The sequence below is a fragment of the Seriola lalandi genome, unplaced genomic scaffold (assembly GCF_002814215.2).
Source record: "Seriola lalandi dorsalis isolate HSWRI2012SDOR001 ecotype SW California unplaced genomic scaffold, Sedor1 jcf7180002054630, whole genome shotgun sequence".
NCBI classification, from domain to species: domain Eukaryota; kingdom Metazoa; phylum Chordata; class Actinopteri; order Carangiformes; family Carangidae; genus Seriola; species Seriola lalandi.
This window is the reverse complement of record NW_019525183.1, coordinates 1,246,986-1,270,258: the sequence shown is the minus strand read 5'-3', so window position 1 is coordinate 1,270,258 and position 23,273 is coordinate 1,246,986. Positions and strand designations below refer to the sequence as shown.

Genomic DNA, 23,273 nt, shown 5'->3' with positions numbered 1-23,273 from the left:
CCCAATCAGAGCCTGAAACGCCTCTCTGGTCCAATAAAAAACACTTGAAATATGAATGCAATTAACAAAAAAATCAAATGAAGGTTTTGTATTGACTGTGTGGATTATCTGCTGCAATGGAAGGTGTTTTTTAGATGACACAAGCTGCTAGTTTGCACAGAAACTCAAGAATAATGGTGATTATGAATTTGCGTATTTTGTTCAGCTGCACAGATTGTGTAATGTTACTCCAACTTCATAATCACCTTGGAATTGTATCATATAAAGATTTAAAGAAATTAAAGCTGCTATAGTCAATATTTTTATATGACAGTGGATGAAACTACTACATGTAAAGTGAATGGAGCGCTAAAAGAAGAGTGACTGTAGGACTAATATATCACCTTGCATGAGACCGCTCCAAATGAATAATAAGCTTAGTGTCTGAGCGTAAAGGTGATAATATAGCCATATTTATCTGCCTACAAGTCGCCAAAAAAATGAATGAATGCAGGTTTAACAATGAAAACTGTTGCTAGCTACTGTAGATTTACTGCATCACAAAGATGGAAACCTCCACATTCTTACAACGTTATGAACAATGCAGATACAGATATACCAACAATAGAGTTATCTGTGGCAGGCAACAAGTAATATGAATTCTTTACGTCGACCTGGAGGAATGTGCCGGAAATAAACCTCCAGATAAAAACCGTCTCTTTCCTGCATCTGTTTCCCTTTCATGTCAAATAATACAATTTCTGTTTGACCCACTTCCTAAAATCTGAGCAGAGAAGTATGGATGGAGCTACTTCACATTTCCCTCCTTGCATATTTCTGGTTAAGGCTTTTAATTTGTTTTTACATTCTGATGTGATTTTGTTATTTTTGGCTCAAATATTTGACCTTTGTGACCATTGAGCACCAATCTTTGGGTTTTGATTGAGGTTGCATCACTCTACATCGGCGTAAGTGTGTGTGTGTGTGAGAAGAGTAAAGCGGCAGCGAAGGACTACGCTACCGCTGAACTGGGTCGTGGGTAACACGTTGCTATGGCAACTGCTATTTGCCGGCCCTGGGGCCAAGCGCTGCTTTTCACTTACACTTTCTCTGTCTCTCTCTCTCTCTCGCTCTGCTTCTTCTCTCTACTCACTCGCTCTGCCTCTTTCTTCACCTCCTTCTCTCTTTCTACTCTTCCCTCTGTTCCTCTGCTCGCTCTCTATAGATCTCTCGCTCGGCCGTCCTCTCCATTCACCTCTGCTTTTCTTTCTCTCTCTCATACTCCTCGCTTATGCCACCATTCCTTCTAAGTTTTTCTTCATCTCCCACTCTCATCCCTCCCTTTTGTCTTCGCGTGTGGAAAAAACAAAAAGAGGAGGCGTCTATCATCATTCTTTGGCTTAACTGTCACCCACACTCCCAAATTGAAATACTAATTCTTAGTGTCTTAGTTTTGTCCTGCAGCTCCTTTGGAAGCAGGGTATGCTAATGCGTAATTGCATTGCGTTGCACGGTGAAATTATTTGCACCTTCACACACAGACTGTAAAATGTTCCCACAAACTGATGCATCGTCCTCGATCTGAGATTGTCGGGATGATATACGACACAGCATTGTAACAGGGGCTCAACATATTGTCTCAGCGATTAACTCCAGCTGGCTCACTGTAAGTACGGCGCGGGCGTGCAGTCATATTTCAGAACAAGAGCAGAGAAGAAGAAAAGCAGGCCAAAGGCAGAGACAGAGGTAGCGAGAGGCAGTGAGGTATAAAACGAGAGCGATGGGTTGGCCTCAGTGTGTCACCTAAATTCTACTCTAATGAATAGCCCATTGATTTCCATTAGGGCTGCCTGGAGCTGACCGCTCCGGCCTGTCTGTTTCCCATTAGCACACTTTAAAACTGAGCCTGACAAACAGTCATAGCCAGAGGTGGACCGGATGAGGGCCCCTGTTTAGGGTTTAAATGGAACCTATAGATTCATCCATGAAGCTGCATGGGGCGAGAGAAAGAAAGGGTTAACAGCAGAGATAATACGACCCTGAAAGCCACGCAGTCTGTGGAATTTGTCTTAGATTCAAGTTTCAAATGAGCAAAATAAGCGAAAAGGCTCCTTTCCACACCTTTAAAAGAGGTAGAGTCAGAATCCATGAATATCAAGATGATGTCACCTGGAAATTCTGGATTTGCATTTGAAAAAGCAGAATTATCCCGTCTCACTGACAGGTTTTATTCTCTTCTCCAAATAAAAAAAGACAGACTAACCACTAACCTACTAAATTACCTGTTGAGATTGACCTTTTATAGCGAGATGGAGTGTCAGTGCAGAGCAGCTTTTAAAGAGCCTCCGGGTCATCATCGTATCGACCAGTGAGTCCACTGCCCCCACCCCCCCGAGGCCTGGCCTGTTCCTCGGCTCAGGATTTTAGAGCCACACAGCCTTACCAGCTCCACCTCTCCATCAGCCCGCTTCCTTCATTAACATTAATAGGATTTGGATCTATTATGCAACGAGGCTCCGCTGTGTTACACAAGGCAGAGTCTTCATTGGCAACAACACACTTTGGAGGGGAGCAGTTGCTTCTTAGAATTACAGCTTGGGTCTTTTTTTCTTTTCCCCACTCAGACAGGGACTGTAGGGGTTTTCAAAATGTGCCGGCACGTGAACCCTGACTGAGGTCAGAAATATTATTAGCTTTCAAAGTATTTGCTCATAAACTAAAAATACTGGAGAAATTCAAGTGTTGGCGTGATGATGGCGTTGGATGAAGTCATTAGAATCCATCCTGAGGGGGACAGGAGGATGTTTGTACTAAATTTGATGGCAATCCATCCAATAGTTGTTGAGGTATTTTAAATCATAAATAATACGGCTGAAGAAAAGCTTCATAGGTTTGAGGTTTGTAGAATTTAAAACATTTAGGTTCAGCAAGTCGTCATTTTTCCTCCAGCAATCATTCAGTTGATGGCTCTTCTTGCCCTCAGGGGGTCTGAAATCAATCTGCTCTTTTAGACTCATCAATAACAGCTGTCCACAGGCTTGTAACACGACCTGGCTTGAGCTATCGATTTAAAAAAAAAACAAAAAAAAAAACAAAAAAAAAAACGACTGGGAGTGCACTAGCAGGCGAGGGGGTTTTCATTTCAGAATAAAATGACTCTCTTGTTGTGTTTTGGTGGGGATGTCATCTTGCAAAACGAGCACGTGAAAGCCTTGAGTAGTGCTGTGTGTGTGTGTGTGTGTGTGTGTGTGTGTGTGTGGTTTAATTGCTTTCTGTGGAAGGATATCACCTCACGTCATCGGCTGTCAGAGTCTGCTGACTGAGTTTGATGCTGATGAAAGCTTTCAGAGGGGCTTGGCTCCTGCTTGTGTGGATGTGACAGTGAATCTCATGTTCTCATATGATCGCCTGTCATATACGGTATATATCATAAAGGACCATCACCGGCACCAAGTGTGTGTTGTTCTCTAATGCTTGGTATCACCTCAGTAGCAGGGGCCGTCAGGACGGATCCCTCCATGTCTGCAGAGCTGCACGTACACGCTTTAAAGACGTGTTAATCACGTTTTCGAGTCTTTACAAATAGAAATGTTCAGATTCAACAAACTTCTCAACATGAAATAATGATGCTTCAGAGTTGCCAAATGGAGCAGGTTGTCATGGAAACAGCAAAGTGGCACACACAAGACAGTTCATTTTACCTTTTTTTTTTTTTTTTCCCTGAGTAACTTCCGGCTTCGCTGGAGGAGCTATTTTTAACAGGCATTATATAAGATGCAACTCGTGTGCTCAATACAATGCTTTGTGCGGTGCTGCGGTTAATGGAAAACAAAATTTACTAATTCATCATCATCACTCTGTAGAAACTGCTGGAGCACGGAGGGGGGGTTTGAGCGTTCATCATCATTTTGGAGTTAAAATGTTCTCATGTCGAATCAGCCTGTTTTTAATTGCACTGGAATAACAAATAAGTGACGCATCACATCAGTCTCATTCACATCTTCAGTATTTTAAAGGCTCAACTCTTTTGGCCCTAGTCTTAAACGTCATTTCTCTGGTGCCCTACAAAATGGCTCGAGTCATTTATTTTGACATGATTTATTTAGGAGTTCATGACTTATTCATGCAATCTGGTCTTAGGAAAGAATAAAAACTTTTGAAATTTTTCTTTAAAGACAAAAGGGAGATAGAGTAGGATGTGAGCATGTGGCACGGCTTTACATGCAATATTCAGCAGCCCCAGCTGAGCTCAAAGTGAAGCCACGCTAACTGTGAAAGATGCTATGATTAGCCTCCCGACATGCCTGACAGGGAGAAGCGTTGTTCCTCTCTTGTAGACTCGGAGAGACGAGCGTGACGCTCCTGCATCACGCCTGCTTGACTCAGCCCCAGCAGCATGAACGTGAATCTCGCAGGTTTCTGCACATGAGCGATGATCAAACAGCGGCGGGCAAAGTGTTGCACCGAGTGTCATCACCAGAGCTGATTGAGCCACTTTATGAGGAGTCACGTTGCAGTTGTTCAACCAAACATTTTGTTTGCAATCAGGGCCATTCGCCATTTTTTGCTTTCAGATCTGACCTAGATGTTTGCTCTTGCATCCTCCTTCAAGTATTTTTAGCTAAATGCAACAGGAACCTCTTCCTATCTGTGAGTGAATTCTCCTCTCTCTGTCTCCCCCCCCACACACCCCCCCACCCTGTGCAGGATGCTTCGAGTGCTGCATCAAGTGTCTGGGCGGGGTGCCCTACGCCTCCCTCGTGGCGACCATCCTCTGCTTCTCAGGCGTGGCTCTGTTCTGCGGCTGCGGCCACGTGGCGCTCACCGGCACCCTGACCATGCTGGAGAACCATTTCTCCAGGGTCACCAGCGACCACGCCACCCTCACCATGGTGTAAGTCCTCTGTGTGGATCAAGCACTAGTGTGACCAGAACGTACTGGTTCTACTGGCTGCATGGGTGCAAAGATGCCAAGTGCAGCTTTAAAAGCCCTCTGTCATTACTTAGCTTCTTTTTTTTTTTTTTTTTTTTAAATCTCTTTTCCTCCAGGATCCAGATCTTTCAGTACATCATCTACGGCATCGCCTCCTTCTTCTTCGTCTACGCCATCATCCTGTTGGCTGAGGGATTTTACACCACCAGCGCCATCAAGAAGGAGCTGCAGAGCGACTTCAAGACCACCGTCTGCGGACGCTGCATCACCGCCTTTGTATGTCAACGCACGTCAACACACACACACACACAAGCAGCTGCTGCGAATCATCACACCCACTGACCCAGTTCACTCCAAATGAAAGCCTGTAAATGAGATGTAATTACTTTGATGTGTATTTTATAACATTCTTGCTTAAAATAGTGTTTACAGGCTTAGAAAAATGAGCACAGAACAGTCATCCATTATGCTTTACGAGCCCGGACAAGAGTCATCTTGAAAGTGTTGCTGAGGCACAATCACACACCTCGACTTGTGCATGGACACACACACATTAGGCAGATACAGATATGCAAACACTTGTGCACACACAGAATCCCACTCGAGCCTTGAGGGGAGCTCTGGCACAGTTTGTCCTTTCTACCCTGATTACTCTAATTGCTGCAGATGTCCAGTAGCATTAGCTTGAGCTTGGACTGCGGATGTGTGTGTGGTGGTCTTTAAGGACAATATTAACCTACTTTTTATAATGCAATTCAAACTATAGGGACTGAGTGATCCTGACAAAATCTAAATCTCCTTTCTTTTCACCTCTCTCCTCTCCTCAGTTCATGTTCCTGACCTACATCCTCGCTCTGGCCTTCCTCGCCATCTTCGGCTTCACGGCCATCCCCGTGTTCCTCTTCTTCAACATGTGGACTACCTGCGCCGCCATGAAGTCTCCCGACGCCAACATCACCTCACCTGACTCCATCTGTGTGGACGTCAGGCAGTATGGTAATTTAGACGGTTTATATAGTTTTTAGCAGTGTTGTAATTTAACAAAAATCCAAATAGCTGCAAGTTTAGACCACACTGACCAGAGGCTATCTTTAAAATCATTTGCAAAAGCATGGTTGTCAGACTTCATTATAAAATCTGTTCGCTGGAAAGATGAAGCAAAAACATTCTGTAAAGTGAAATAAGAAAAACTTCCCAGTGCAACATGTTGCATATCCCTGGTGCGTTTTGATTTGCAGCTAAAGCAGACAGGACCAGATCCCACGCTGCGTTACACGCCCTCCAAGTTTAAGAGAAATTCCTCCTGATCAAGGAGAGGGAGCTCAAAACACGCCGGCTGGCTTCGGCAATAAAAGCTTTTAAGTCTGCACATAAAACAACGTCCCGGCGCTTCTCACACATGTGGCCCAGACTCACCTGCAGGAGAGCAAATCATAAAAAAAAGAAGCCCACAGTGTGAATCAGAAGGCTTTTCACTCTTCAGCCACATCACACATTCATCTCCTGCTGCTTTAAATGTCATTTTCTATACGGCAAGAGGTCAAAACACATTTAGATTATTGAGAGCCTGATTGGGTCTGTATGAAAATCCACCTTACACAGCGACGCTCTCTTGTGATTGCATATCTGCTTATCTGTTGGACGCCCTAATGTACAGTATGTGACCCACATTTGAAAGACAGCTGGCCTGCTCACAAAGTAGGATGAGGCTCACATATGCTTCACTGGCAGTCAAACTCAGTATGAAATATTAACCCCAATTACTGGCAGTTACAAGCTGATTGATCAAGGATGTTTTTTCATCACTTTTTTTTTTTTGGAAGGAATTCGGAGTCTTTACAGATTGTATAATAATGTTAATTGTTTTAATGAGAGGAATTTATAAAAATGTAAAAAAAGAGACTAAAACAGGCAGAAACAGCTTTAAAAAAAAAAAGAAAAAGTCTCTAACTTCACAGTCTGTAAAAATGTTTTGACAGGAAAGAAGTGATTCAAAAATAATGACCCATATTTTTCCTGTAGGAGAGACTCAGAGGCTGGAACAGCAGCAGCCCTGTTTCCTTTAATCTTTATCCGAGCCTAATTCATAAAGCCTTCAATCATACAGTCAGTCTCGGGGGAGGAAAAAGCTTCTTGTCTCAGTGACGTTTCATCTCTCTGATCCTGCAGGTGTTATTCCCTGGAACGCCACACCGGGAAAAGCTTGCGGAGCCACACTGGGAGACATCTGTAACACAAGCGAGGTGAGAGGACACTGACCTGACCTTCTTGCTTTCTTTTCTTTTCTTATTTTTTAATCTCCTCAGAGCTAATGTACTCTTGTCACCCACAGTTCTACCTGTCCTACCACCTCTACATTGTCGCTCTAGCCGGCGCCGGAGCCACTGTCATTGCACTGGTAAGCTCCTCGTGATCCCACTGATAATGTGCGGCCCAAAAATATGCATGTTGCTATGGCGTGCTTATCTGTTGCCATAGCAACCCCGCCTCTCACGTTTATCACTATGTCATCTCATGGGTTGAAATCTTATCCTGCAGCCGGCCTCTGTGTGCGAGCGTGTGCTGACACAGGGTCAGTGTTTCACTCTGCTGTGGAGGCGGACCTTTCTGTTTCGTGTTTGAATAAATGGAGACTAAAAAAAGCGAGTAGCAACCTTCCAGATGTTTTGCCGGGTCACCTGAAAGCCCTTCTGCACTTGGATGTTTTACAGCTCACGTTGAGTAGGAGGTAGAACGAGATAGAGAATAGTATCAACAAGACAAGAGAGAGTAGAACCGAGACGCCAGGAGTATCCAAGTATTTCAAACCTCGCATTCTTTACGTTTACATCTACATTTGGACAGTTCTAAACCAGACCGCGTGATTTCACCAACAGCGACTGCTTCTTTTGCAGCAGCCTTATTTCACTCACTCTAACTCGTGGAATCACCTGCAGTCTTTCGCTCTAATCAAACCTTCACATGCTCCACCTGTATCCCAGCTCCACACTGCTTATTACTGTCATTTCTAAGCATTTAGCAGCTAAAGAGAGACATTTCCCTCAGATGTTAATAGAGACCAAAAACAGAGGTAAACGAGAGGGAAAACCTACTAAAAACCTGCTTGGAATTAGCTTGCAGTAAGGAATAGGACACATTGATTAGCATCTATTTGCACAGCATTTCTTGTTACGTAGACAACAGTGAACTACGTTGATTTCCTCTGACAGTTAGCATGTAGCGTGGAATCGGGGAAACGGCATCCTGTGCCTAAAGTAGATGAAATGAACCTCTGTTTCTCTTCAGATCCACTACCTGATGATCTTGGCGGCCAACTGGGCTTATCTGAAGAGCGCCGTCTCCACGCACGAGTACCAGGACATCAAGACCAAGGATGACCAGGATCTGGAGGCCGAGGCGCGCTCCAAGGAGGGCCAGAACTCCTCCTCCTACTCATAAGGACAAGAGATCCTCTCCAGCCGCCACCCATCTCCGCTCCACACCTCAACCCCCCACCCTACAACAACCCAGCGCCCACCCCCTCCCTCCGTTAAAACAAACCACCTCGGTCATGTTCGATAGTCCCCCCAGCCTCCTGATTCTCCATCCTCTTCCCTTCCCCGATGTTGATTAAGAGTTGTGGGAGCGTACCCACAGCAGAGGGGAAGAGAATAGAGGGTCAGGAGAAGCGGAAGGCCCAGACGGAGGCAGATGTTTCAGAACGGGCGAGCCCGCCCCGCCGGGGTTGAGCTCAGGTACATCAGGTACATCAGTTCAGAAGCGTCTCCTCCCCCCCCGTGCTTTTGGGGCGGCGGCTCGTGAACGTGGCCCGGCTGTGATGGCCTCGCGCCCTGAGCCAGCACAGCCTCTCGACACACAGCTCCTAACAGCCTAAAAAAAACATTGTTCACTGTCAGCTTCAGCCACAGGGAAGCCAAGCAGCGACCAACTTCCTCTGTTTTTTTGGTGTTTTATATGCATATATATATGAATATGAATATATTGTGCGAATGTGTATGAATGTTGTTGTTTTTTTTAATAACTCTCTGAAAAGTATGCCAGGTACTATTATGATCTTTTTTCTTCTTTATGTTTTGGCGCTCATAGGTTTTTTTCTCCTTTACTTTTCTTCTCCATCCTTAACTTTTTATTGCTAATGCTCGATATGTGTTGCACTATTTATGAAACAAAAAACAAGGAGGGTGAAAATCCCTTAAAAACACAAGGCACCCCCCCCCCCCCCCCCCCCCCCCCGTCTCTCATAGAAAACCCCTAAAACACTCAAATCATGTGGTATCTCAAGGATTAATTGTGCGTTTACATGATCAGAGTTGATTTATCCACGATGGTATTTACAGATAATTTAAGACCAGAGGTGCAGCAAACTTTTTTAAAGGAATAGTTAAAATATGTTTGTTTTTTTTGCCAACAGTTAGTTGAGAAGATTGATACCTCACTCACATGTGTGTGGTAAATATGAGGCTTCAAACAGGAAGTAGCTTGGTCTGGTTTAGTCAGAATATAAAAAAATTCACCTAACAGCCCCTCTAAAAATTAGAAATTAACCCGTTTTTTAATTTGCACAAGAACCAAAGTCTAAAAACAAGTTGTGGTTTTACAGGGGGGTTATTTCTCGGCTAGATATAGGTTACTGTATTACTTAATGAGATTGGTAGGCTGATTTTGTTGCTTTCCCCCATTTCTAGATAAGCGTTTACTTGGTATTTTCGAGAGTAGTATCAATGCTGTCATCTAAGTCTTGGCAAGAAAGCAAATACAAATCTCAAAATGTCAAACTATTCCTTTGAAGATCTTTACGGTTTTTGCTACTCTCATCACCAGCGGCAGCAGAAATCAAAGATAAATCTGTCCGGGTCTTTTAAGGCAAAGAAGACACACACCTCAGGTATCAAACTAAATCTGATTTTAGTCAGTTGTGTTCCTTTTCTAAACCTTCACCATCTAAACGCTAACCCTCACCGGATTGGTGCGCTGTCCCGTGTGAATTATACAGTCAAACCTGTTCTCTCATTTTCTAAAAAAAAATTCCTCCTTTTGCGAATGAAGTTCACCTGTAAATAGCCAAATCACCCTAAAAGATCTCGATTTACACTTCTCCCAAAAAAAGGGGAGAAACACAATCAGTGTTTTGCCATGCTCTTCTATTATTTTTTTTTTTCCACAAATATATGTAAATGTACCCTTTGAGATATGTGTTTAGCACTCAAATACTAGTTCTGCATTTGATATAATAATTGTAATGTAACATCTTAAATGATATGTCGTGAGAGGGATACAGTACAGTCATGATATGATATGATGGATGGAGGTGATTGTGACGTATACATTTTAAAATGTGAAAAAAAAATAATATGGAAATTGATTTTTAATGTTTGATCAGTTTTAGGCAGCTGGGTTCTTCTTGTGATTCAGTAATAATGATTTTATGGATCTTGTTTGTGCTTATTTTTCAATGGCCAGCCAAATGAGTGACTCAACACGCCAGTTGAGGAAAATGTCATTTTTTTTTCTCTTTATTTTTCCTCTTTATTTTTATCGTCATGCCTCTCACATGAGCCACAGAGACTGTTTTGGATGTTTACACTCAGAATAAAACAAGTCAGGAATTTTCATACATTAATTTTATAATCAAATATTGTTTAATAATCATAAACTATATTCTATATTGATCATCACTGGTTAGTTTACCCTCAAAAAACACTGAAGAAGACAAAATTTTTGAACTTTGATGAGATGAAGCATGTCAGTATCGTCCATGTGTGCAGCTGTCTATTCTGTATAAAAAAGGACTATATTGCCATGTGTGTTATGTTTGATAAATATACGTGCTTTGCCGCCAGGTTGATGTAAAGGCAAACTTCAGTTTCCTATAGGACGATGCGTGTCAGGGTGTTGTTGTTTCCTCGTTATTTGCATGAAGGAGACATGACTGTGTCTTTGCAGTTTTTCAGGTGATGTGTAGTCAATTGTACTGACAACTATGGTAGGCGGTGTTTGCCCCTCTTCCTCCACAACCCCCCCGTCCCCTTTCCACCCACTCTTTTCTAAAGAAAACTCCATTGTACTTTGATGGCATTGTAGTCCCTGTAGGTGTTTCATTATGGTTTTATTTTTTAAGTTGGAAATAGTTCTATGACTCCTATATAGTGATGATTTTTGTAACCTTCTCTAGTAAAACCGATATTTTTTATTATCGTGACACCGTTGTCTCCTGCCTCTTTCTTGAGTTTGGGTCTCTGAAGTGATTTAAATTTGGTCTTTTTTCTTGTACGGATGCAACTAACTAATTGTAATTTTTAGTATCCAATAATCTTCTGATTATTTTCTCAAATAATTGATTGTTTATTTAGTAAAAGTCCAAAGTGACCTCTTCAATTTGCTTTTTTTGTTCAACCAACAATCTAAAACTCAGAGATAATTAGTTTGCTATAATGTAAGAAAAGAGAAATCAGCAGTTCCATACATTTTAGAAGCTGGAAACATTACATTTTGGTATTGTAAATATATAAATCAATTCATGTAGCCCATTCTACATATTTTACTACAAAATAAAAGACAGCTTTTTAATAGTAAACGTATTAAATAAAATCCTACAAGTCACTGTTGCAACAGGTGATGCCAGTAAAGTTAGTCAGCCAGTGACTGCTGCCTCCACAAAGTGAACCACATCTCACTTCCAAGGAAAATAGGAGGCAGTTTCTCAAAAAGTCACTACAAGTTGCCAAATTACATCATTGGTTTATTTCTAAGGAAGCTTGACATCAAATCGGGATGTGGGTTTTTTTATCATTACAGTTGTGAAACTGCTGAATACTCACAGCTGCCGACCAGAGCTGCCTTCTCTGTGGAAGTTTCAAAAGTGTACGAGCCCATGGTTCGCCCACACAGATGTTTTCACTTACACTGCCTGATTAGACTGTAATTAGCCCACATCTCTCTCACCCTCACATTCATTTTGTTGCTACTATTATGGAAACAAAACATAATTCTTATAATAAATACAAACAGCTTGATGGACCCCACATTTTTCCCACATTCAACCTGACCACTAAGTGAAAAGGCCTGTTCGTGTGTGTGTGTGTGTGTGTGTGTGTGTGTGTGTGTGTGTGTGCGTGTGCAGAGCCTAAATTAATATGAAATATTCTGACATAATTGTGTCTCTGTAGAGCATGAATTACATTTCAGATAGAGACATCAGTTTACTCATGTTACTATGAAGCCACAAGCTGGGTGTTTGTATCTCATACTTTTGATACAATGGTGCCACCTTGTGGACAAACTGCACACTGCTCTTCCAGTGCAGCGCTAATGAAGATCATACAGTGTAATAATAGCAACTTCAGTTTCAGCAGTGTAGAGAATGGAGGGGTTAGTGATCAATAAATACAACGTCTATTTATGTAAAACTACTAGAAATGTCTTTTCTTATTTAGAGGAACATCAAATAGCATCATGGCATCACTGCTATCCCAAAAAAACAACAATGAAAATTGAAATTATTAAAAAGAAGAAAAGAAAATAGTTGATTAACCCCATAAAATCTGAAGCATTTAAATAATTTATATATCAGATAGACAGTGGTACTATGGACATAGATTTTTACGTACCTTCATATCTCCTTTTTATCAAGTTTATTATAGTAGGAAAATTGACATTTTGTGAGTGCAGTAATGATATTTTAGTTGTTTGGTACTGGCAGTTTGTGTATTTAAAGACCTGAAAGTCATTTTGGGAGAATTAGCTGGTTCCAATCCTGTATTTCAAATTTTGTTGTGTGCGTAACTGCATCTGCTTCTAGAGGCAGACAACACTCTGAAGACTTCTCTTTGTGTGGGCTACGACCTCTGACCACAGGTCCATCCGTCACGTCAAGACTGTTTTTTTACATGAGAAACAGAATGTTTAGAGAACTGCTACTACTTTAAAGGTGAAGAGTCTAACTTTTGTCAGAAAGCCCCTTCAGGACACTAACCTTTCACCATAAAGCAGTGTTTAAACTTTCTTCAATTTCCGGTCGTTGAGTGACATTGAGGTTTGTCAGTAACCACAAATAAATCTATAAAATCTGCAAAGATATATCAGAAATGTTATTTTATTAAAGGTTTTTTTTAATGTTTTTCATAAATTAATAATTATGTCTCCAAAAGGAACCAAATATAAGCTGATCCAGGGCAGTTTTTTGTCTCTTGATGGTGTAAAAATGCAGAATATGGGGACAAAACATTGTCAGTTTTGGTCTAACATATATCATGTTTGGCTTAAAATTGCTGATCCTGGTCGAGAGTCAAAAGTCGACCAGGATTTGTACAGAAGCTGCTGAGCAAACACCAGTTCCTCTTTTTGTAGAATCACAAACCACACACATCACACCCATACAGTACGTGACGACTGCAGAAGCATCTCGTGCGCTCCTGCTGGGTCACTCGGCTCAGCAGCAGGTGGGATCAGAGTGAGTCTTCTTCTCTAAGTCCACTGTGTTGGTGTGGATGAGGTGATCAGCTCTGTCATCCAGCGCCAGGATACGGCGCACCGCCTCCTCGAAGGCCGACGCCACGTTTGTAGCATCCTTGGCGCTTGTCTCAAAGTACGGGTGTCCGCCGTTGTCACGGCACCACCGTCTCACATCCTCCCCTGACACCTGACGTTCGGGGACATCCAGTTTGTTGCCCAGAACCACAAAGGGGAAGCTGTCAGGGTCCTTCACGTCGGCATAATAAGCGAACTCCTTCTTCCAGTTGTCCAGGTTGTGGAAGCTCTGTCCGTCGTCCAAGCTGAAGGTGAGCAGGCAGCAGTCGGAGCCGCGGTAGAAAGGCGTGCGGAGGCTGCGGAAGCGCTCCTGACCCGCCGTGTCCCAGATCTGCAGAGTGACGTGGTGCCCGTCCACCTCCAGCTCCTTGTTGAGGAACTCCACGCCGATAGTGTGGAAGAGGTGCGAGTCAAACTTGTTGGTGACGTAGCGGTTCATGAGCGACGATTTGCCGACGCCGCCGTCGCCCAGGAGGATCACCTTCAGGAGAGCTGACTTGGACATCATGGTGGCGGTGGGCCTGCTGTGGTCTTCCTAGTCTGCACCAAGAGACTTCACCAGAGTTTGTAGACACCAAACGATGGAGAAACTTTCACCTTGGGAGCAGGAAAACTTTAAATTAACTTAGGAAAAGCAACAATGTCATAATGAACCTTTGAATTCAACAGAAAATTAATCAGCAACTATTTTGATAACCAATCAATCATTTATCAAAAATGCCAAACTAGTTCCCTTGTTACAACCTCTCAAACGTGAGGATTTGAAGCCTTTTTTTGTCACATGATAATAAACTGAAAATATTTGGTTGAATAAAACAAGCTGCATGAATACTTCACCTCAAGCTGTGACAAATCATAATGAGCATTTTCACTATATTCTGATATTTAATTGACTAAAGGGTTAATTGAGAAAATAATCACTGGTTGCAGCCCTGTTGCAGTCACATTAAAAAAATAATCTACGTGAGATAGGTTAAATCATTTATTAATTTTGTCACTTGAAACTATTTAAATTATTAACCAGCTTGGACCTCACGTGAACTTTCCGGCCGGTTCCGATGTCTGGAAACAGAGAATACTACAGTGAAGTTTGGATATTGAATGACGATATATTTTGTTTGCACACAGTATGAGAGGATCTATCAGAAATCTGGAAACAGCGACTGCATCTAAAGCAGAAGTAAGATTTGCTTTACTTTCACACATTTTCGAACCGACGTGTGTCTGTATCAGACAAAAAATGACATGAAAACACGGGCTGCCGACGGGACGGTATGACAGTTTGGTTAACAGTTTAGCCTTCGTTAGTATTTGGTGTCATTTTGTTTACTGACTCTTTACCTTTGGCCTCGCAGATACAAGTTGAGTTGAGATAAGAACAAACTGCATCTTCATCAACTTTCACTTTGCTGTGAGGTGGCGACACTGACTGTTTACATGTTTCCTCACACTCTGACTGTGAGGAGAACTGATTAAAGTCAGTCGACTAGCTAATCCTATTAAACAGCCACTGCCCCCTCATTACACTGCACAACTAATGAACTTCCTACACAGCGTCGAGCATGTTATGCATGAAGCGATCGCAGCAGCCCATCACATGAACGCTGATCACAGGACCAGTGAGTCGTCCGCAAGCGGTGCAATTCAACGAGAGACAAGAATCGATTTCTCATCGTTACATCTGCTCACACTTCATTTTGTCAACAATCTGCAGGAGACAGAGAGAAAGTATTTAACTGCACGGATCACAAAGTGGCCAAAAGACTTCACCCACTCACAGGCTCAGCTGCTAAAAAGCGACTAATGAGGATTTCAGTGTGAGTTTAATCCCGGCACCGCACATTTGCATCCCAGTTGAGGCTCATGGCAATCACCCCACCCACACCCCGGAACCAAGCTCGCTGATGTGAGTGTCCTGAGACAAATCTTAAAGAGCGTGGTTTTTAAACGGCAGTGAGGGGGAGCTTTGTTATAATGAAGAGGATCAGCTCCTCCGCCGCAGTTAAGATGGAGCACCGGTCCATCACTGGCTGTCATGGCAGCAGGAAGTGGGTTTGGGTAGTTTTGGTAGAGTGAGTGTGTGTTATTCAAAGTAGAGGTGAGATAATTAATCAGTAGCTCATTCATCAATTAGTTGAAATATAAATATAAAAGGAAAATAACAAACATTTGCTGGTTTTCTCCTCCTCAAATGTGACGACTTGATGCTTTTGGTTGCTGGTAATATACTGATCAACCCATTAACTAAGAAAATAATCATCTTATTTTTCCTTAGATTACTCTCCAAGGTAACAAAGATCAGACTGGGTATTGCTATTTGATTTTCAGCACCTGAGGGTCGGGGTACGGTGCAATTTGGTAAAACGTATGAGGTTTCATTGAATTCTGCAATTCCATGATCTAAGCTGATTACTGTGCAGGTGTTGGATGGATGCAAGTTAAAGTTAAAGTTCCATATTTGAATCCAAATCTGATTACACACTTCTCCGGCCAATAAAACCTATTTGTGTGTTACCAGACGGGAGAGTGCACACAGTCTGCAGCCAACCCACTGAACAAATCCGCAGCATGTTGGGAGAAGTTGAACTACTTGAAGAGTTAAACTGCTGCGGCCTATAGGGGCATATTGGCTGGACTGTCACGTGAACAGGCAGCAATGCACATTTTCAGCCCATTTAGGACCAGCATTGAGTAAATGATGTCTTTGTCCTGGGAGCTTTAAACACAGACTTTCCTCAGGAGAAGCATTAATGTTTGCAAAGTATAAAAATAAATAAAATTAAAAATAAAAAAAGGCAATGCAATACTGAAGCAGGAATAAGTGGACACACACACACACACACACACACACACACACACACACACACACACAGTCACACACTCAGTAGTCATGTGCTTCATTCAGCAGAAGGCTCCCATTTATAGAGGAGGTTGCTCTTTTGGATTATTTCCTATCAATAAATTACTACTTCCTCCAAACAACAATTCACCACACGATTTGATTAAAACCTACAAAATATCATATTTTGATGTGTGTTTTCTAAATTCATGTTAGATCAGGAGAGTAATAACACAAATACACTTGAACAATAATTACATCATAATTACAGTGTTTGAACAAATCCTTCATTTTTTTCGGGGGGACTAGCAGCCAAACCAGGGCGCGGTTAATGCTGCTGCCAGTTATTCTTCTTTACAAACACTTTATGTCTTTCAACACTTTAGCTGAAAGCGTTAAGTTGCAGGAAAGAGCGAGAAGAAGATAGAAAACAGATGGAGTATAACAGAAACTGCAAGTTACTCGTGTAAAATCGGGAATTAGCATCACCGATTTCGGTTAGCATACACTCACTCCTACGAGAAGTTTATCACATTAAAAAGGGCCTACACTTTCATTTACACGCTCCAGTGTCGGATCCTGTTTATTTGTGTTTAGTCGCTGTCAATGTTTTGGGGATAAATGTGGAAAAAAGCGAAACGTCCAGGGGTTGTCCGACAATGGAAGCTTGGTCATATACTATCGCTGTCCGATAATGGGTGCGCACGCATTGGCACGCTCTTACCGATTAAAACAACACAAAGTCATTATTTTCGCCACTGAAAGGATAGTTTCGTCATGTCGGTATGCGTACCTGTGAGTTTGGTGGTCACTGCCTGGTTAAACTCCCGTCATCCATCCCGGCATGGTGTTGCTGTCAGCCGGTGACACAGCGTTCCGGTGTCCCCGCTGCACTCTGGCCCCCTGAGCCGCCGGTGACGCTCATATGACCCGGGAGTGTCACGCCTCCTCTCATCATGCGCTTGCCTGGATGCGGTCAGTGCATCCACATTGTATTGTATTGTATGTTTCATCTTTGTGGGGAAAAAAAATACTCTCTTTGTTCCTCTTATTTGCACATGTTACTTTTCAAATACTATTTTAAAACATGGAGAATATTTTATCTTAAACTAGGTCAGGGAGGTCACTGGGTTAGTGGTTCCCATCTTGGGAGTTGGGGCCCTCCAAAAACTTCCTACATAAATATGAGGGGTGACAACATGACTAGTGTAATAGAAAAGTAAAACATATTACAATTATGTTGAATTTTTCAAACTTTTCTCAATTTCTTTTGCTTTTTTTGTGTGAAATACAAGATATTTTCACCACCTCTGGGCTGTAAAAATCCTTGAATGAAACGCATTAAAGACATAAATTGTGATGAGGGGTCTCACATAAATACTGATTTGTTTTAAGGGATCACAAGCTAGAAATGTCGGGAACCATGACCTGACAGTCTTCTGCAACTAAGGACTAATAGCCCTGTGTTAATTCCAATATCTCTTGTGCATTGTTAATATTTTTGCACAGAACAACACAAGTGCAAAGCCTTAACAAATATGCATTTCTGCATTAAGAAAGGGCCCCAAACCAAATAACTTGATTACTTAAAACTATACTCTGCTTGTATCTGTGTGTAAGGGAGAGAAGGGGAAATAACAGAGCATTGATTTGACCGACCACCATGACTGAAAGGGTGAAATCCTTCACACAGCACAACAACCAAAAGGTAGAGAGCGTCTGAAAGGAGACACAACACAGAGAAAGAGCTGCCACATTCCTACTGTATCTGACTGACAAGATACTGCAGCTCCATATCTGAAACCATGAAAATAGCCATGACAAAGGGGGGGGGGTTATCTTCGGACATGCCTGATTTGTCCTTTAAAACCAGCTTGAGGATGTTGGAAAAACACCATTACAAATGAAATGCACGTCTGAGATCTCGCTCACTGTCAGTTTAGGAAGTGTTTTTTATTTAAAAAAAAATGTGTAGTGCAAATAAATCAAAAATAAAGAAGAACAGCCAAAACAACATTGAAGACAGAACAGCCTGGTTCAGACAAACCAGCTAAGAATACAAATGAGTGATTTAAAGTGTTTTGTGAGACGTCTCTGCGCGGTGAAGGCCCCTCGATGTGATGTCACGATGATGTGTAAGTGAGTCACTGTGCCACGTCGACTGACTTTACAGAGAGTGGGCCATCAGGGGATATCCACCCCTGCGGATTACTGACTCACATGCTCGCCGTTTACTCAGGTCACATGTCTCATCCACTGGATCCAGTTTCCTCCAAATGAATGGGATATTGTAGAAAGCCAGGAGCATGTTCTCTTTCTTTCTTTCTTTCTTTCTCTTTCTTTCTTTTTAAGGAATTTACTCTACATTTATAGCCGGGTTGACTTATAATAAGTGCAACAGAACACACTTTTTTCATAAAGATTTAAAAGAATTATACTAGTGGCTTTGCTTGATTCTGAAAGAGACAGCGTAAGAGAAAGAAGCCAGGAACAGCAGCTAAATGGTCTACTGTAAGGAAAGATAAAGTGACGGGCAATTAGTGTCAAGGATACAGGAAATGATTCAGCGAGGAGAAGATGACGAGAGCTACTTCTTGAAAAGTTGTGGTTTCAGTCTGCAGCTGCAATAGGCAGTGACTTGGCTTTTTCTGTACCTCCAGTTGAAAGGTAATCACCATTTTAGGATTTAAAACCCCACATTCTGTCATGCAAAAAAAAAAAAACCCAAGATAAATCCCTAAAATGTCTTGTTGAAACCACAAGTGGATGCTTCATCTTGCAGGAATGCTCTGTCCTCTGTTTCCACTCTGCATTCCTCTCACCATGTTGGAGAAAATATCTAACACACTGCAGGAACAACTTGTCAGCACTTTTGGGTTCAAAATCTTTCACCATGTCAAAACTCAGGAAGGAGCAGTTAAATGTTTTCAACTCTTTTTCAGATTGTTGCGAAAGGTTAGAAAAGTTTCTCAACCCATAAAGAAAATGTTGAGCTGCGGTTAAAACGGGACAACCATTGACATTTTTGGTGGTTTCACAAGGTGATACACAACAGGAGAGCTAAAATGACAATTTCCACTGTTGTCTGTCAATTCATGGGCCAAACAATTATTGGCTGATGAATCGATGGATTCTGTTCAGAGGCAGACCCAGCCGCTGTGGTACCACTGCTGCCCGCACCCGCTACAGGTCACAAAAGTCATCGCATCCTCATCGGGGCCACCGCTCCTCACCCACGCAGGCAAGAACAGGGCCCCCCTGCACACCTGCGTCACCCTACAGTCCAATCCTCCGCACCTTTTGCAGCGAATCTTCTGCGTCTGCGTCCCCTCTATCCCTTGAGGAAGCTGCCTCTCGCTCACCCCCCGAGAGGAGTACTCCTCTCTGAGCTGGCGGAGGTCTGCGCTCGCCATCTCCTCTGCTGACATCCGGGCGAAGGCTTCAGGCGACAGGGAGCCGCTCAGGAGGCCCTGACGCAGGTGACCGTTTTTAGGATTCCTCACGTTGGCCACCTTGCTCCTCACACAGGTTTTGTATTTGACTTGATTGGATTTGTGGAGGTCATGGATCTGCCGCTCGATGTCGCCCGCCAGCTGTGCAGCCATGTCCTGGTCGGGAGGTTGAGGGCGGAGGGCAGCGAGGAGGAGCTGAACACATTTGGTTCTTACAGATGGGAAATCAGAGGATGCAGATGTGTTCTCTGCAGTAAGAGTCTGGAGGCCATCTTTTTCCATTGGGGGTGATGCTTCTTGCTTTGAACTTCCTCCATCCTCATCCTCATGTGATGAAGAGGCTGTGCATTTTACTCCTCGTGTATCTCTGCTGTACTGTCTCTTCCACTTCGACAACAGGCTCTTGACCGTCTTCTTCACACTGTCATCAGAGCAGGTTCTCAGGACTCTATAAAGAACTTTGACAACGTCCGTCGTTTCCAGCTGCTCTGCCGTGATCTCCGACTTATCAAGGTCACCGAGGAGGGTCAAGATGTTCCCATAGCTTCTGTCTGCAGCGAATTTCTCTATCTGCTGGGCACAGTGAACTATTTCTTTGGCATCCATGGTGGCTACAGAGAGATCAAATAGTTAGCATCATTATTTAAAAAGATAAAGATACCTAACTTTTCAGAAAAAGTATCAATAAATACAAATATGTAACTTAATGTGCAGGATTTTGCCACTGACTGCAAAAGCGACGTGGTGTTTTCCTGATGCTCTACTCAGCAGTATGCAACATGTTAAAACATTACTTTCTATGTGTTTGTGTTGGTTTACCTCATCTCTTTCATGGTTTACAGCTTCTTCACACAAGCAGCAATCCTTAGAAAGCGTCTACACGGGAGCGGCCATGTTGAATGTGGCTTCAGAAGAAGCAAAATGACCTGAACTCCCCACTAGATGGAGCTACAGCCTCACAGAATCAGAAGCCATGGACGTGCTCACAGAGGGTTAGGGTTAGCTTTTCAGTCAGTTTCTAACAATGGAACTAAATGTACCTCTTTTCATTCACCTGACTGTTTGTCAGCAGGATTACACGCAAAGAGCTGAGCTGATATGCACCGAACTTGGTGGAGGGTTGGGTGAGAGACCAGGGAGGAACCCATTACATTTTGGGGCAGATCCAGATCATTTACTATATTCTCTGAAGTCTGGTCTATGTTGTAGGTTATTTAGATCTGGACAGACAGACTAATGTAAAAATGCCAAATGTGAGCATCACTAAAGGGAGCATCATCTTGAATCCTATACTCATCCTCGTCCTACTTTGTGACGTGTTGAATCTGTTATTACGCCACAATAATAGGCAGGCCTTGCAGTTGTGCTGGGATTCTGTGAATTGTCTCAATTGCATTGCAGGATTATCTCTTTATGTAAGGATTTAGGCGTGTGCAGTAGGCCATTCAGGTTATTCCCTTTGTGACGACAGGTATTCAGAAACCTGGTTTAACTTCCTGTGTGAATGCATAGGAAGAGCTGAGGGTGTGACCCAGTATTCCACGGATTAAAGTAATCAATAAAGAGATCATTTTGAGTTTGTTCATGCATTCATCTGTGCGACTATGACCGTTCTTTACTTTTTTGTCTGGATAGTTGTGGTACTGATTTGCATGAGACGTAGAGGGGGATGTTTGGGGTCTGCGTGCACAAACTTGCAGCTCTCGCACACAAAACTGCCAAACAGCCGCTAGACAAGAATTCAAGAGTGGAAGGTTATCTCACAAGCTGAGGCAGGCCTTTCAGCTGTTGTTGCAATTGCATGTTATGAAGGAAGAAGATGAATGAGTGCGTGGGGATAATTCGTGGTTGTGGAGCTGCGACGAGAAATCTTTCCGTGCATTAAAACCACAACAGTGGACGGACTAGTTTGCAGGTGGTTGTTGTTGTGCTCTAAGAGCCAGTGAGATAGAAATCCTCCTTGAAGGTGAGAGGTTCTAATGTAATCATTTAACATTATTTGAATAGGAATATTCGATAGCAATGTAACGGAATATGGCAGCCAAAACTGAGTGCAATTTAGGGACTGTATGAAAATGTCCAGGCTAACGAGGGAGGCTATTGTAAAAGTGATAACTCATACATGGTGGTTTTGCCAATAGTTTTGCCAGAGTCCAGTTTGCAATCTGTACAAATGTCCCTTTGGCCGGACTCCACTGACTGCGAATGGCTGCCCCATGTGGACTTAACACTGACATAGAGTTAGTTCTATATCAAAAATGACCTTTTAATTCAGTGATGCACATTTAATAGCAGCACCATATTTCAAAGTGCGCTCCCAGCAAATTATATATGATATCATTCACGCACAGATACCTCCATAACATAAATAGATGAGCAGGGTGCCATTATGTAACCGGCAGTATGACATCATCCTCTTAACCTTATATTAAAAAATGTTTCTTCCAAGATTCAGACGCAGCTGGGGCCAGTAGTGGTGGAGGCCCTGAGGGAAAACTGATACAGTCTCTTCATGTAATAGCTTCTGGCTCTCGAGTCTTCGAACAGCAGCTTTTAAAAAGTTAAAGCTTCCGGGAGGCTTCTAGCAGAGTTAATGTCTAACTATCAGGAGTTTTCTGTCAGCGATGTATAGCAATGTGCAACGAAAGAGTAAAGTTTCATGCAGGTGTGTGTTGTTTTCTGTTTGCCATTTAGGTTGGAGTTGTGCTGTGACCTTTCAGTCTCAGGAGGGTTTCTATACGTCAAACTGTGTGTTGCCTTTATGTGTGTGTGTGTGTGTGTGTGTGTGTGTGTGTGTGTGTGTGTGTATTGGGATGGGTGGGGTCTGGCTGATCCTACAGTGAACATATGTAAGGGACAAAAAAAGAAAGAAAAACTTTTACCAGTCGACACACTGCAGCCCCCCCGAATTTTGTTCCTACAGGCCACACATGGCTGGAATTCCCGAAAACACTCACAAGGCTCCTTGGATCTTATCAAATCATTTCACTGCAGCCTGTCTACACTTGTGTGCTCCTTATCTGTGGGAATGGAATTTTACCAGCACGCCACAGCTGTGACGCACTGTCGCCAAGAGGTGGCGCTCTCTGCACTGTGCTGATTGCAATGGAGCTCTATGAGGAAGTGGAGTACTGCTGTATCACATCCTGCTTTTGTTGTCTCCGCCTCTTGTGCAGACCACGCCACACTTTGATGGCGTGTACGCATGAGCACACACACGCGCACGTGCACACACACACACACACACACACGCACGCACACACACACACACACACACACGCACACACACTACCCCGCCCTGAGCTTGAGAAATCCTGAGGAGGAGGGAGGCTTTCTTGTTAAAGTGATCAGTTTCTTCATGGCCAGACATTCATGACAACATGGTAAGGCCCCCCCCCCCCACACACACACACACATACACACACACACACACACACGCACAACCTGAAAACACCCCCAACACTCCAAGTGTGGGTTCTACTGCATGAGTGTGTGTGTGTGTGTGTGTGTGTGTGTGTGTGTGTGTGTGTGCACAGTACACCAC

At 43.0% G+C, this 23,273-nt stretch overlaps 3 protein-coding genes across 4 annotated transcripts in view; 1 reads left to right on the top strand and 2 right to left on the bottom strand.

Annotated features, from left to right (window-relative positions):
- LOC111665297 (neuronal membrane glycoprotein M6-b-like) overlaps positions 1 to 11,111 on the top strand; it is a 33,700-nt gene extending 22,589 nt beyond the window's left edge. For both annotated transcript variants that reach the window (XM_087177704.1, XM_023420248.2), the window contains exons 2-7: positions 4,687 to 4,873; positions 5,029 to 5,188; positions 5,740 to 5,908; positions 7,082 to 7,155; positions 7,245 to 7,310; positions 8,198 to 11,111. In XM_087177704.1, coding sequence (XP_087033830.1) covers positions 4,687 to 4,873; positions 5,029 to 5,188; positions 5,740 to 5,908; positions 7,082 to 7,155; positions 7,245 to 7,310; positions 8,198 to 8,350 — 809 coding nt within the window. In that variant the 3' untranslated portion in view covers positions 8,351 to 11,111. The remainder of the gene's footprint in view (positions 1 to 4,686; positions 4,874 to 5,028; positions 5,189 to 5,739; positions 5,909 to 7,081; positions 7,156 to 7,244; positions 7,311 to 8,197) is intronic.
- On the bottom strand, positions 10,398 to 17,211 carry LOC111665298 (ras-related protein Rab-9A-like). The gene is made up of 2 exons (XM_023420249.2): positions 17,071 to 17,211; positions 10,398 to 14,035 (listed from the first exon to the last, which is right to left on the bottom strand). The coding sequence occupies exon 2, from the start codon at positions 13,944 to 13,946 to the stop codon at positions 13,341 to 13,343; it is 606 nt and encodes a 201-aa protein (XP_023276017.1). The 5' UTR covers positions 13,947 to 14,035; positions 17,071 to 17,211; the 3' UTR covers positions 10,398 to 13,340.
- Positions 17,212 to 18,209: 998 nt separating this feature from the next.
- On the bottom strand, positions 18,210 to 21,781 carry tceanc (transcription elongation factor A N-terminal and central domain containing). The gene is made up of 2 exons (XM_023420192.2): positions 20,549 to 21,781; positions 18,210 to 20,340 (listed from the first exon to the last, which is right to left on the bottom strand). The coding sequence occupies exon 2, from the start codon at positions 20,333 to 20,335 to the stop codon at positions 19,415 to 19,417; it is 921 nt and encodes a 306-aa protein (XP_023275960.1). The 5' UTR covers positions 20,336 to 20,340; positions 20,549 to 21,781; the 3' UTR covers positions 18,210 to 19,414.
- Positions 21,782 to 23,273: the final 1,492 nt, after the last annotated feature.